This window comes from Eubalaena glacialis, chromosome 9, assembly GCF_028564815.1.
Source record: "Eubalaena glacialis isolate mEubGla1 chromosome 9, mEubGla1.1.hap2.+ XY, whole genome shotgun sequence".
NCBI classification, from domain to species: domain Eukaryota; kingdom Metazoa; phylum Chordata; class Mammalia; order Artiodactyla; family Balaenidae; genus Eubalaena; species Eubalaena glacialis.
The window spans coordinates 1,022,137-1,034,650 of record NC_083724.1 but is presented as its reverse complement, the minus strand read 5'-3'; the positions used below and the strand labels follow the sequence as shown (position 1 = coordinate 1,034,650).

At 51.9% G+C, this 12,514-nt stretch overlaps 1 protein-coding gene across 4 annotated transcripts in view; it reads left to right on the top strand.

Moving 5' to 3' along the window:
• EHMT1 (euchromatic histone lysine methyltransferase 1) overlaps nucleotides 1-12,514 on the top strand; it is a 155,061-nt gene that overhangs the window by 93,886 nt on the left and 48,661 nt on the right. For all 4 annotated transcript variants that reach the window (XM_061199515.1, XM_061199514.1, XM_061199512.1 and 1 more), the window contains exons 7-9: nucleotides 6,288-6,365; nucleotides 7,497-7,617; nucleotides 10,515-10,646. In XM_061199515.1, the coding sequence (XP_061055498.1) occupies nucleotides 6,288-6,365; nucleotides 7,497-7,617; nucleotides 10,515-10,646 (331 nt within the window). The remainder of the gene's footprint in view (nucleotides 1-6,287; nucleotides 6,366-7,496; nucleotides 7,618-10,514; nucleotides 10,647-12,514) is intronic.

The window sequence follows — 12,514 nt, the reverse complement described above, 5'->3', positions numbered from 1 at the left end:
GAGGTTAGCTTTGTGAAGGATAAGTCTAGTTACACTACAGATTAGTAACAGTTAAAATAAAACTAGGGTTGGGATTTCCCTCGTGGCGCAGTGCTTAAAAATCCGCCTGCCAGTGTAGGGGACACGGGTTTGAGCCCTGGTCCGGGAAGATCCCACGTGCCGTGGAGCAACTAAGCCTGTGCGCCACAACTACTGAGCCTGCGCTCTAGAGCCCACGAGCCACAACTGCTGAGCCTGCGTGCCACAACTACTGAAGCCTGCGTGCCTAGAGCCTGTGCTCCACAACAGGAGGAGCCACTGCAATGAGAAGCCCGCGCACCGCAACAAAGAGTAGCCCCTGCTCGCCACAACTAGAGAAAGCCCGTGTGCAGCAACGATAGGCCCAATGCAGCCAAGGGAAAAAAAAAAAAAAAAGAAAGAAAAGCTAGGATTGATTAACTCTTTCAGGCCAGTTTATGTTATTTCCCTAGCCTGCCCATGGCTCCTTTATTTTCCTTGTTTGTCAGAAAAGAAAAGACCCTCGTTTCTATCTTTGCCGCAACATGACAGGGACACGGGGCTTGTACGGTTTCAGTGATGCAGGGGGCCCAGGGGCGCCGGGCGCAGACCTGAGCAGAGTGGCTGTTGCTGTTGGGGCCTTTCTGGTTGGGGGAGGGGTGAGTTAGACACGGAGGCGAAACCGTGGCTGAGAGGTGGACGTGTGGAGCCGTGGGTTTACTGTCCACGCATCAGGCTTGTCTGAGAAAACTTTGGAGCATCTTTAAGATGGACCATTACACCTTATGAGTTATTCTGAAACTAAGGGTGGGCAGAGACGTTCCAGTGAGTTTGTTGCAGCTTTTTGCACTTTGCATCAGCCCTGTGGGTACAGCCTTTGACATGTGTAAAGCATTTTCTTTCAGCTTCTGGAGTTTGGGCCGTGTTTTTTCTTAGTGTTGCTTAAATTTCAGATTCATATTAGCCATTTATGCCAGTTCTATTTTTTAGCAGGTTTTGGGGCAAAATTTTAAATGTTGGCCCAGCTATTAAGGTATAATTTTTCAAAAATAAATTGGTAGAAAATGCTAACATTAGAGATTTAAAGGAAATTTTAAAATGATTTAAGATATCATTTATTATTTTTTTCTCTTCCATCTTGTATTATTTTCTCCCTTTCGTGTAGGAAGGAAGCAGTCTCCTAATTCTTGCGGTGGTATTTTGAATGGTGATTTTTACAGACCTGTACTCCCCGCTGCTTGCAGTGGGGACTTGACTCTGGACGTCCAGTCTCCTTGAGGAGCTTTGCCTGTGGTTCCACGAGCTGCTCTTGGCTGGGCCCCTCAGCGGGTGTGCGGCCCCCCCCCCCCGCCCCCGCCCCCCGTAAAGCCTTCTCCTGTTGTTAGAGGTGACACTCGGGGCTCGCAGTGAGCACTTTGTTGAGAGGTGGCATGTGGGCATCTCCAGGTCCCTGCCGCAGTGAGTTGGGAGGGACAGGTTTTCATCTGCATGTCCCTGCATCTCAGTGTTTTGCTGCAGGTCTGAATGTGCCGAGCAGCTTCTCACACGACTGGCTGTCAGGATTTGTTGTCTAGCGACCCCGTTTCCGCTGGGTCATGTGGTCTGGGCAGCCTTATGTGAGCGCAGAGCTGACCTGTTGCTCGAAGGTGTGTGCTGTCCAGCCTTGGCTGCGATGTCAGAGCTCATGGATCTAGTCTGTTTCTGTATGATTTCTGGGTTCGGAGTTCTAATTACAATACACAGACCTTTCCCTGTGGCGATTTTGAATATATTGACGTAAGCTGTCTTCTAATTCTTCATGGGCTTCATTCTTTATGTATAAACATTTGATTCATAGAGAATTTTTGATGAAATGTGATGTAGAGACAAAGTGGGTGAATTTTATGGTATATAAATTATACCTCAGTAAAGCTTTTTGAACAAAATGTGAGGTCAGGGTTGTATGGCCTCCCTCACATGGTGAGCTGTGTGTGCCAGCACTGTTTATTGACTGACATTTGCTTCCTTGCTGATTTAAAATGCCACCTCTGTCACATACCACGCGGCATTTGAATGTGAGTCTATCTCTGGATTCTCTATTTTGATGGAGGTCCTCATCTTCCGGAAAGAATCTAGACACTGAATAACACTGAGTCTAGATACTGATACAAAGGAAGAAAATTAAATGGGTATCAAGCTAACAAAAGAATCAGGAAATAAATAAAAGCAGAATCAAAAAGAAAATGTGGAAAACAAAATAAGATGGCAGGAGCAGATCTAAACAGATCAGTGATAGGAACAAATAGTCATGGATTTGTTATGTGACCTGTTCCGGAGACGAGAAAGATGGGAGATACGCCAGCCGGTTCTGAGGCTAAACCTGCCTTAAAGTCAGCCAGACACAACCGTGTATCAGGGGACGAGGGCAGGGGAGGCTGCGGCCTCCAGGAAAGCTCTTCACAGGACCTGCTGAGGTAACGGAGCAAAGGAGAGAGACCGGAAGGCATGTCACAGGGTCCAGCTGCCTGCCATGTGGACTTGGGGATGGGGCACAGGTCAGCGGTGCCCAGGGCAGGAGCATGTGGGTGGCGCCCCCCCTCCGGCCCCCGTGGCGGGTTGCCTCTGCCCTCGTTCTGGGCTTCGATGCAGTCACGCAGGAAGCGCTCCTGTTCTGAGTGCGGCTCGTTTTACTCTGTGTTGTGTTTGTGCGATTTATTTATGCTGTTAGTTCATTTTCACTGTTGTGTGACAGTGGTTTTTAAGGTGGCCCAGGGTCTCTGAGACCCTCCAGGGTTATAATAATGCTGGGATGTTACCTGCCTTTCTCACTCTCCTTTGAGGGAGCCACGCCGCAGGTGTAAGTGTCTGCAGCGGCGTGTGTTCATGGACTCACGGGCCCCCACAGCCCTTGGCTGTTCTCAGTAGTTTCTACGAGAGGGAGGGGCCCCGAGGCCAGAGCGTTGGGAGCCAAGTGGGGCCTCACCCCTCTGGACGGGTGTGTGCGGGGCTCCAGCGGGGCTGTTGCCCATGTCTGGCACATCCGCGAGGGGAGCTGCACGTCCTGCGTGTGCATCGCGGGCTTGTGAACTTGGTGGGCTGCCCTCCTGGCGCGGCTGAGCGCTCTCACACTGCAGTTCTGATTTGCGTTTCCCTGGTTTCTGAGAAGCTTGGGTACTTTTTTGTATGTTTATTTGCTGTTTGGATGTCTTCTCTTGTGAAGTGCCTGTTTGGGACCCAGCTGTTTATCTGTGTAGTTATCTGTCCTTTTAAAAAGTCGATTTGTAGTAAGGGAGGCCCTGTGTGCGTGCGGCCAGCACGGTGCCTCCTTCTCCGCGTAGGGGGCTGACTCCTCACCGATGACCGGCGTCCTTGTCTCAGCACTGGGGTGGATGGGGCAGGTGGGTGCGGGGCCTGCTGGCTCGGGTCCCCCACCCTGTGTGGCCTCTGCCTGGCTTAGCGCCACACCGTCTGTCCACTCAGATGCCAGCTGTGGTGCTCCCCTCCCTCCTCTCCCCGAGCGCCTTACGCCTGTTCCTGTAGCTGCTGTGTGTGCAGTTTTCAAGTACTTATTCCTTATTCCTCCCTTTACAGTCACAGGAGTTTCGGAAGTTGTTAATCTGCTCACTTTGATGGGTAGTTTCACTGCTTAGTATTTTTAGAATAAGAAACTACCCAATGAAATTTAAAGACAACGTTTAAATAAAACTTATTATAAAGATACCAGAATTCTACAAAAAAGGTTGTATTTAATGGTGAAAGTTTTAAACCATTGTTAATACCAGTGATAAAAAGAGTACAGGTTGGGACTTCCCTGGTGGTCCAGTGGTAAAGAATCCAGCTTCTAATGCACGGGATGCGGGTTCGATTCCTGGTCGGGGAACTAAGATCCCACATACCACGGGGCAGCTAAGCCCGTGCACCACAAGTACTGAGCCTGCACGACTCTACTAGAGCGCCCGCGTGCCACAAACTACAGAGCCCACGTACCACAACTAGAGAGAGAAAACCCGCACGCCACAACTAGAGAGAAGCCCGCACGCCACAACGAAAGGTCCCGCGTGCTGCAACTAAGACCCGATGCAGCCAAGAAAAAAAAAAAAACAAACAAAAAGAAAAGTGCGGGTTGCCACTTCCTCCCCTCACACGAGCGTGCCACATTGGTCATTCTTGCTGTGATGCTGTAAGGTGAGAACCGGAAGGAAACATTAATATTTTAAAGGACAAGGGAGTTTGCTGGGAATATAATCATCCGTCTAAAAAAATCCACGGAAACCAGCTGAGCGGCTGCTGTGGCCAGTGAGCTGAGCTTGTGTGGTCCTGCCAGTCAGAAAATATAAGGACAGCTTGTCAATAATATCAGTAAACACCCGACAATACTTGTTAACTCCTGAATGGAAAGCGTCAGGCTGTGCATATGTACAGCCACTGGTGCTTGCCAGAGTTCCTGCTCCACCTGGACGGTCTTGAGGCCGGTATATCAGTGTGGGTCCTTAGAAGGTAAGGATTCTTTGAACAACAAAACCACAATATCACACCTAAAAATTAGCTGTAAGTCTTTAACATCACCACAGTGCTTAGCAATACATTTAACAAGAAATGTCTGTTATCTATAAGGAGAAAATAGTAAAACTTAAAGAGGTTAAAAAAAAGAATAAGTTCATGGAATGACCCATTATTTGTCTGAATGAGAAGATCCATTCTTTCATCTCCCTTTCCCCATGTTATCCATGAATTCAGAACTGTTCTCATCAAAATTCCCACAGGATTTTCTGTGGGACCAGCTGACATGGGAGTCGTTCATGGCGAGAACGGGCTGGGGGGCGGGGGAGAGGTTAGCAGGACAGTTATGGAGGGGGTTCAAGTGGGGATTCGTGCAGGCACGGGGGAGCCATGAGAGAGTGGAGCAGGGCGGCCACAGTGCACCTGTCTGTCTGCAGAGATACAGTTTGTTCTAAGGGTTGGGTTTTCAGTTTGTTTGCAAGGGATCATGAACTTTTCAATAAATGTTATTGGGAAAATTGGGGGCAAAGTGAAGGCCGACCCTTAGATCAAGGTGCACAACAAATGTACACTCCATTCTGGAATTGGTGGGGGTGATGGTTGCACAACTCTGAATACACTCAAGACCACTGAATTGTGTACTTTAAAAGGGTGAATTTAAGGGTAGGTGAATTATAAATCAGTAAAGCTGTTATTTAAAAAAGCAAATTCCAGAAGATTTAAAGTGTCAACACAAAATATTTAACTGTGGGAAAAAGTGTTGGAAACCGTTTTTCTGATCTCAAATGAAGGCCTTCTGTTGTAAGACACAAACCTAGAAGCCACGAAGGGAGAGACTGAGAGGTTCGACTTGTCCAGATTAAAACCCCAGAAGTTTTACTTTAAAAAGAAATAGCAGAAGCAGAGCCTGTAGAGCTTGATAGGAGAATGTTTATAACATATTTAACAGACAATGTGTGTGTGTAGTTTCCCGTGTGTGTGTAGCTTCCACAGTTACTAAGAAAGCAAGGACCCAGTGGAAATACGGGCTGTGGCTGTGGTCACGCAGTACGCAATGGGAGAAACGGAGGAGCACGCATGGGAGACACTCGGGGCGGTGCGGCCCCTCAGAGGGCCTGGGGGTGCCCTGTGGGCGCCCCACACCCGGAGTGTCCTGCACGGGTGGGAGCACGTGTCTGCTGTTTGTCCAGAGGGTCTTACCCTTCCTGTGAGACTGTGAGGGTACGGTCACCGCGTGGCCCCTCGAGGAGCCACAGCCGGGTGCGCGGGGAAGGGTGGAGGGGGCGCGTGGCTCCTGTGTAGGTAGAGAAGGTGAACCCAGGTGCCTCTGCTGTTCTGTTACGGAAAGATCCCACAGCGTACTTTTCATTAGAAGAAAGTAAGACGCAGAATTGTGCTGGGTGCTCTGCCCCTGCAGGCAAACACTCCCGTGCTCGCCCGCGGGTGCCCAGCATTGGCAGCAGGTCGAGGCCCTGGGGCTGGGCGGGCTCGCGGGTCGGGGGGGGGGGGTGGTAGGTTTTGCGTTTTATATTAGTCTCTGGCCTCTGAAAACCTTTTTGCGGTGAGTGCAGTCTCTCATGCGCACTGATCTGCATACGTTTGACGCCCTCGCCCATGCCAGGGGGCCGCCCTCCGAGTCACATCGGATCGGTGGTCCAGGTCAGCGCGGGAGCCTGGCATGGGGGCAGCAGCCCTTCCGGGCCGGGCTCTCGGGGAGCTGGGACGCCTCCAAGGTGTGTCGGGTCAGATCGCCTGCCACCAACGGCTCTCATTGGTTTGTTTTCTTTTTGGGACCCGGCGCGGCTGCTCAGATGGAGGGCGAATCTGAAGAGGAGCAGGAGTCGGCCGGCACCGGGGAGGAGGAGGAGGACGGAGACGAGTCCGATCTGGTAACCTGTGCGCGGGTGACGGGGGGCTCCTGGCAGAGGAGCCACGTGGGAGCCGCAGAGAAAGCGGCCCGAGCAGAGAGCCAGGGAGGGGCCGCCGGGTGGACCGGGCGAGGGAAGATCGAGGCGTCCGAGGCGGAACCGCAGGCCCTCCGCGGGCTGGATGTGGCTCAGAGCTGAGGGGTGCGAGTGACACGACCTCACGGGGGGGGGGCAGGGTCAGAGGGCGGGGCTGTGGGGGGAGGACGGAGCCTGGCGAGCCTGAGGGCCGGCCGTCAGGCAGGGCAGGGAAGGGAGTCTCTGTGCGTGAGAAGGAGAAAGTGGCCACGTGGGTGGCGGAGATGAGCCCTGGGAGGGGCTGTTGTGTCTGGCGATAAACGTGTTTCTTTGGGGTCGTCGACTGAAGCGCAGGGGGCTGTGGTGCTGCTCTTGGCAGACTTTCTTCCCGGAGCTTTGCTCTGAAGGGGGCACAGGGCACCTGGGCGTCTCAGGGGGCCCAGCACGAGGGCTCAGGCTCCAGGGCAACTGTTGGAAAGGCCAGTGAGCCGCCCTTAGTGTATCTTTTTATCTCGTGAACACACATTTTAAAATTCCTTTTTCTATCCGTAGTTAACAGGGGTTGTGAGATCCTGGTGGTGGAGTCGTTAGAAAGGCTAGTGGTTCATGCTCGGCATCTGCTGTAACTCGTGGCAGTTAGATGCCCTTTCTGCGTCTAGATTTGAGACACACGTACTCACAGGAATCTCGAAATGTTGTAAATTAATGATAATTTCTTTCCTTGTTCTCCATGTAATGGCTAATTTGGACATAGATTTGAAGCACATTGAGGCTTTGATTGTTCCTTTTCTCATGAGCGAGATGAATGGGTGCATGTAATTAAAAGGGGATTCTTTTACTGAACTTATTTACTGGTAGAACTTTTTCATTTATTCTTTTTTGTGCCAAACTCAAGTAACTGAGCTTAGAGTGATATTTAGGGAAAAGCATGAGTGTCTTTAAGAATGTGACCTAGAAAAGTGTCTAAAAGTGAAATTAATCTTCTAGTTGGATTATCACGATACAGCAAGAAAACAGAACTTTTGCTTTCCGAGCGCCCATGCTTTGCTCTTTCTGTTCCTTTCCCGTGGTTCTCAGAGTTCTGAATCCAGCATCAAGAAGAAGTTTCTCAAGAGGAAAGGGAAGCCTGACAGCCCCTGGATCAAGCCAGCGAGGAAGAGGAGGCGGAGAAGTAAAAAGAAGCCCTGCTCCGTGCTAGGTAAACACGGAGCCACACGCAGGACCCCGGGCGGAAGCAGGCCGTAGGGGGCTTGGGGCTGGGGTTCTGTGTAGGACTTCATTTGAACGGAAGACTCCACTGTTTAAAAAAATAAAAACATCAGAAACAGCTTTATTAGAGACCCTCGGGTGATGCCAGGGGGTCTCCTTCCAGCAGGCCCCCGTGGTAGGGCCGCACGCTGACCGCCCCCACCTTCCCTGTGTCCCGCCCTCATTGTCCTGTGCGGGCCGGGCCCTGGTCCTCACGGTGGCTCTCAGCCCTTTGCTCAGATTCCCTTGATCTGGAGGTAGCCTTGTTAAAGGGACAGCTGGGAAGGGCATGACGTCAAAGTTAGTGGCCCAGGGGCCCCGTCTTTGCAGCTTTGCCATGGAGGACTTGGCGTAGCATGAAGTGTGTGTTGCTGAGGTGTTTGGTTGGTGAGCCTCACCACGTGCGTGTGACAGGAGACCCCTGCCACCCTCGCTGCGCGATGGAGACCTTCCCTCTGCAGCCAGCCCTCCCCCGGCCCGGGCACCTCTGCTCCACGTCGTCTCCGCAGATGGGTTAGCGCTGTGGAGAAGTTTACGGATGGATCCTTCTCTCTGGCTTCTCCGCGAGTAAATGAGGGTCATCCGTGTTGTTGTTGGCGGGAGGTGTTCCACGCGCAGCTGTCTGTGGTTTGTTTATCCCTCACCTGTTGGACATTTGGTCTCTTTCCAGTTTTTGGCCCTTACAGATAAACTGCTGCAGAGTTTGTGTACACATGTTTTTAGAGCAAATGCTCCGTTTATCTGGGGTAAACGTTTAGGAGTGGAGAGTGGCTGGGTCATGCTGTGTGTCTCACTTCTTAGTGCTGCCAGCTGTTTCCCGAAGTGCTTGTCCTGCTCTGCGTTCCTGCAGCAGCACGGGAGCAGTCCAGCTCCGCACTGGCCCCCGCAGCGCTTGCGCGGTCAGTCTCTGATTCCAGTGCTGCTGGGTGGTGTGTGGTGCTGCCTCATTGCGGTTACCTAACAAAGAGCGAGGTTGCACATCTTAGCGTTTATCTTCTCGTAATGCGTTTATACCTTTTGCTTACTTTAAAATCCGAGCGTATATCTTCTCACTGAGTTGTGACTTCTTTCAGTGTTCTGGATACAAGTCTTTTGTGAGATAGATGTTTTGCAAGTATGTGCACCTACTAAAAGTTTTAAAAAATGTTTGTTGAAGTCTAATTTATGGATTGTTTTCTTTTAAAATTCGTGCTTTTCGTGATCTCAGAAATCTTCGACTTAACCAACCCACGACACAAAGATTTTGTCCCATGTTTTCTTCTTGAAGTTTTATAGTTAGCCCGTACATGTGGGTCTCTGATCCACTTTGAGTGTGTGTGAGTGTGTGTGTGTGTTGTCGGGCAGCTCACTTTTTTGCCTGTGCATTTCCAGCTGTTCCAGCACCATTGGTTGCATTGACTTTTCTTTCTTCACTTAACCTTTTGAACCTTTGTTGACAGTCACCGTATGGCTGTTTCTAGACTTTCTAGTCTGTTTTATTGATTGATTTTTCTCTATACCAGCACCACAAAGCTGCAGGACTTCTTTCTGTCTTGCACAGTTATTTTAGCGTTCTTCTAGATTCCCCTGATAGAGAAGCAGGTTTACAGAGCTGCCCCTGAAATGCAGAGGGCTGCTGGAGGCCCGTGTGTGACAGTCAGTTTCAGACTGGAGTCAGGTGGCCGGTGGGGTTTGTTGACCCACCAGGCCCACGTGTGCGTCCCGTGAACCTCCTCTCCTTCACTTGCGTTTCCTTGTCTCTCAACCAGGAATCATCAGCCAAGATCAGAATGCCCCATGTGGTTTCTGCTGTCGGCTGACAAAAGCCTTAGTAGATCCAAGACTAAAAGTTGTTTCGGGTAGAGGCTTCATCTTCACCATCTTGTGTGTAATGTGTAGAATGCCTGCCTAAATAAATATTTAAACGGGAGTTTGAATTTTATTTCCTCCTGTAAAGTGTTTAAAATCGCACAAAGGCTCCTCAGTTCCTCAGATGGGTGATGGTTTCTCGCTGGTGGTTGGCTCCTTCCTGCCTGAGATCTAGGTTCAGACTGTGGCCTGAATTCAGAGTCTTTGGGCACCAAACCTCTCTGTGTTATGGCTCGTTCATTTCCCATCATTGAAATAATGTCGATGACAGATATTTAAAACTTGGCTCTGAACTATGGGCATTTGCCCTTTGCTGGTGGTGTTATTATCCTGTGTAAATGCACATTTTCACAGGCTTCTCAGTGAAATGCCCTTAGAATGGCAGTTACCCGGCTGGGCCTCCTGGGACTTGTGGACAGGAGCCCCCTCCCTTGACGGGCCCCTCACTTACACACATTCCTCTCCTTGGCGTGTTCAGATTGTGTTGCCCTTTGGTGGGTGATGTGCTTCGTAAACCCCCTTCTCACAGGAGGACGCTCCCTGCGGCCCTGCAGCCTTTCCTTGTGGATCCTGCAGCCCAGGTGTCTGAGGCTGGGCCGGTTCCACAGCGACGCTGCACGTCTGGGGCTTCTTTAGCTGCTGTACATCAGCTGGTCTTTCAAAGCTGCCATTCAGATTTTACTCTTATTTTTAAAGTAATATTCACAGAACGTATGTGCACGACGTTTTTATGTGTCCTTGATTATTTGATCAGCTTTTATCTAGCTGGTGTGTTTGTAGAGAAAGGTGTTTCCACATGCCCACACCTTTGCTTTCCTCGACACGGCTGCCCTCTCCCCAGGGAGATCGTGCGGAAATGGGAACCAGCAGAAGTGCGGGATGGGGGCCCGGATGCTATGTGTGTTTGTTGTCTGAGTGGCTCGCGAGTGTCCCGTGGCGCCTCCCGTGGGTCGCGAGGCCCCGGCGCACCGTGTTTGACGTGCGTGCCTTTGAACGCAGGTTCCGAAGCGTACGCATCGTCTTCAGGAAGCGCAGAGCACATGGCACCCAGCGACGGCACGGGGTACATGGAGGTTTCGCTGGACTCCCTGGATCTCCGAGTCAAGGGCACGCTGGCCTCTGACGCAGAAGGTGAGCGCGTGCGTGGCCAGGGCCAGCCGGTGGGGGTGGGGGAGGGAGCGTTTGGTGCCGAGTGGGCAGGGCGCGGGGCCAGTGTGCTGTGTCCCCGTGGCGCTCTAGTGAGGCGGCCCCAGGGGTCGGGTGCAGTTGCCCACCAAGGTCAGGAGTCCTGCGAGCCATGCGTGTTTGTATGGGGCTCCCAGTGGGAGGTGACCCTCTGCCCTGGCTGCATGCAAGTGGCGTCGTTCTGCACAACGTGGCTTTTTTATGATCCCTGATTCCAACAGTGTTGGTGGAAATGTGTCTTCTCGTCGGTGTTGAGCTGGTGGTGCCCCATGGTGGCATATCTGGAGCCGGGCCTTGAAGTCCCTGGCACTGCAGCTCCGGTGGTCCTTGGCTCTGGGGCTGGGGCCACACACTCCTCGCTGTCTGAAAATCTTTACCAGTGGAATTAATTAATAGCTGTTTGGCTCTTTTGAAAAATTTCTTTGAAATGAAGCATGGGGAAAATGTAAAATCCCTGTTACTTACACCCCATGGATTTTGCTGCTGTCAGGGTTTAACCAATCATTCTTTAAAGGACAAATAACCAGCTGTTAGCGTTTTGAACACTAGAGGATTTTTGGTTTACTTGTTGAGTTTAGGAAATCACATCTTTAGCTTAAGAAGAAAATCGTAGGCTTGTCTGTCAGAGAAGTAGCCGCTCTTCTTGCTGCACACAGAACAGAAACCCCTCTCCAGTCATCCCCTCATGCCTTCCTTCCCGATGAAGTGACGTCTGTGTTTACTGTTTCTAAACCTGCTCTTAGCTTTGTCTCAGGAAGGTGCCGACTTGGACGCCAGCAGGAAATAGTGCTCGTTTTACCACATTGCCTGGGGTCAGAGGTGAGAGGGCAGCACAGCGGGGGCGCCTGCTGCCCCTATCTGTTGTCTGAGCTGAGCCCTGGAGGGTGAGGGAGGTGGCCTCTGCCTTTAATGTGTATGTTCAGCTTCTGATAAAAGTAAGGGCCATGCTGGCGGGAGCCCCTTGGAGGAGGAGGAGAGGCTGCGGGGCGCCATATAAGTTGCTTCCCTGAGGGTGTTCCCTGGATTGACAGCCACCATTGGAGGGACCCGTGGATGTGTCCAGTCACGCAGGGCCTGGGGTGTCAGCACTTTGGAGGGACGAGTCAGGTCCCCCAGTTTTGTGTGCATTTAGTGCTAGGGTTCCAGACCCTCTAGGGGGGCAGCTGTGGGGCCTGAGGCTGGGCAGGAGGGCAGGGGGCCTGGGGCTCCTTGGAGAAGAGCCATGTGACCTGGATGGGTGCGGAGGGTGGGGACGGGTCCTGGTTCATGGGGGTCCAGGTGAGCCGGCCTGCCATGTCTGTGGGGACCCCCGCTTACCCTACACCCCTACTTCGTTGCACAAGAAGGAACATGAAACGCACCTTCCTTTGGAAGCCGTGGCTGGGTCGAGGGGTCTTTCTGGCCACCGGCCTCTGTCCCCACTGCAAGCCGGCCTAGCTGTGGGCTGCGTTCCTCCCGGTGGTGCCCGCCTTGCCCTGCCTGTAAGTCGGGTCAGGTGGTGATGTGCTGCGCCCAACACTTTCTTCGTGATCCTAGTTTTCTTCTTTGTGTTCCCCAATCCTTTCCTCCTTCCGCCTAATAAGCAGGCTCTTTGCGCTGTTGTAGTGGGTGAGGAACGTTCTAGATGATCAGTAGACAAGCTGCCTCCAAACTCTTTCAGGTTGAACAGAACGTTCGTCTCGTGGCTGCAATTCTAAAACCAAGTGACAAAGACAAGCGCTTTCTGGCTGGGAAGCATGTGGGAAGCGAAGTCCCGGGCGGTCTGGTTCCTGGACCTTGGCTCCCGGGCGGCTGCCCGCGGGCGTGTCTGCAGG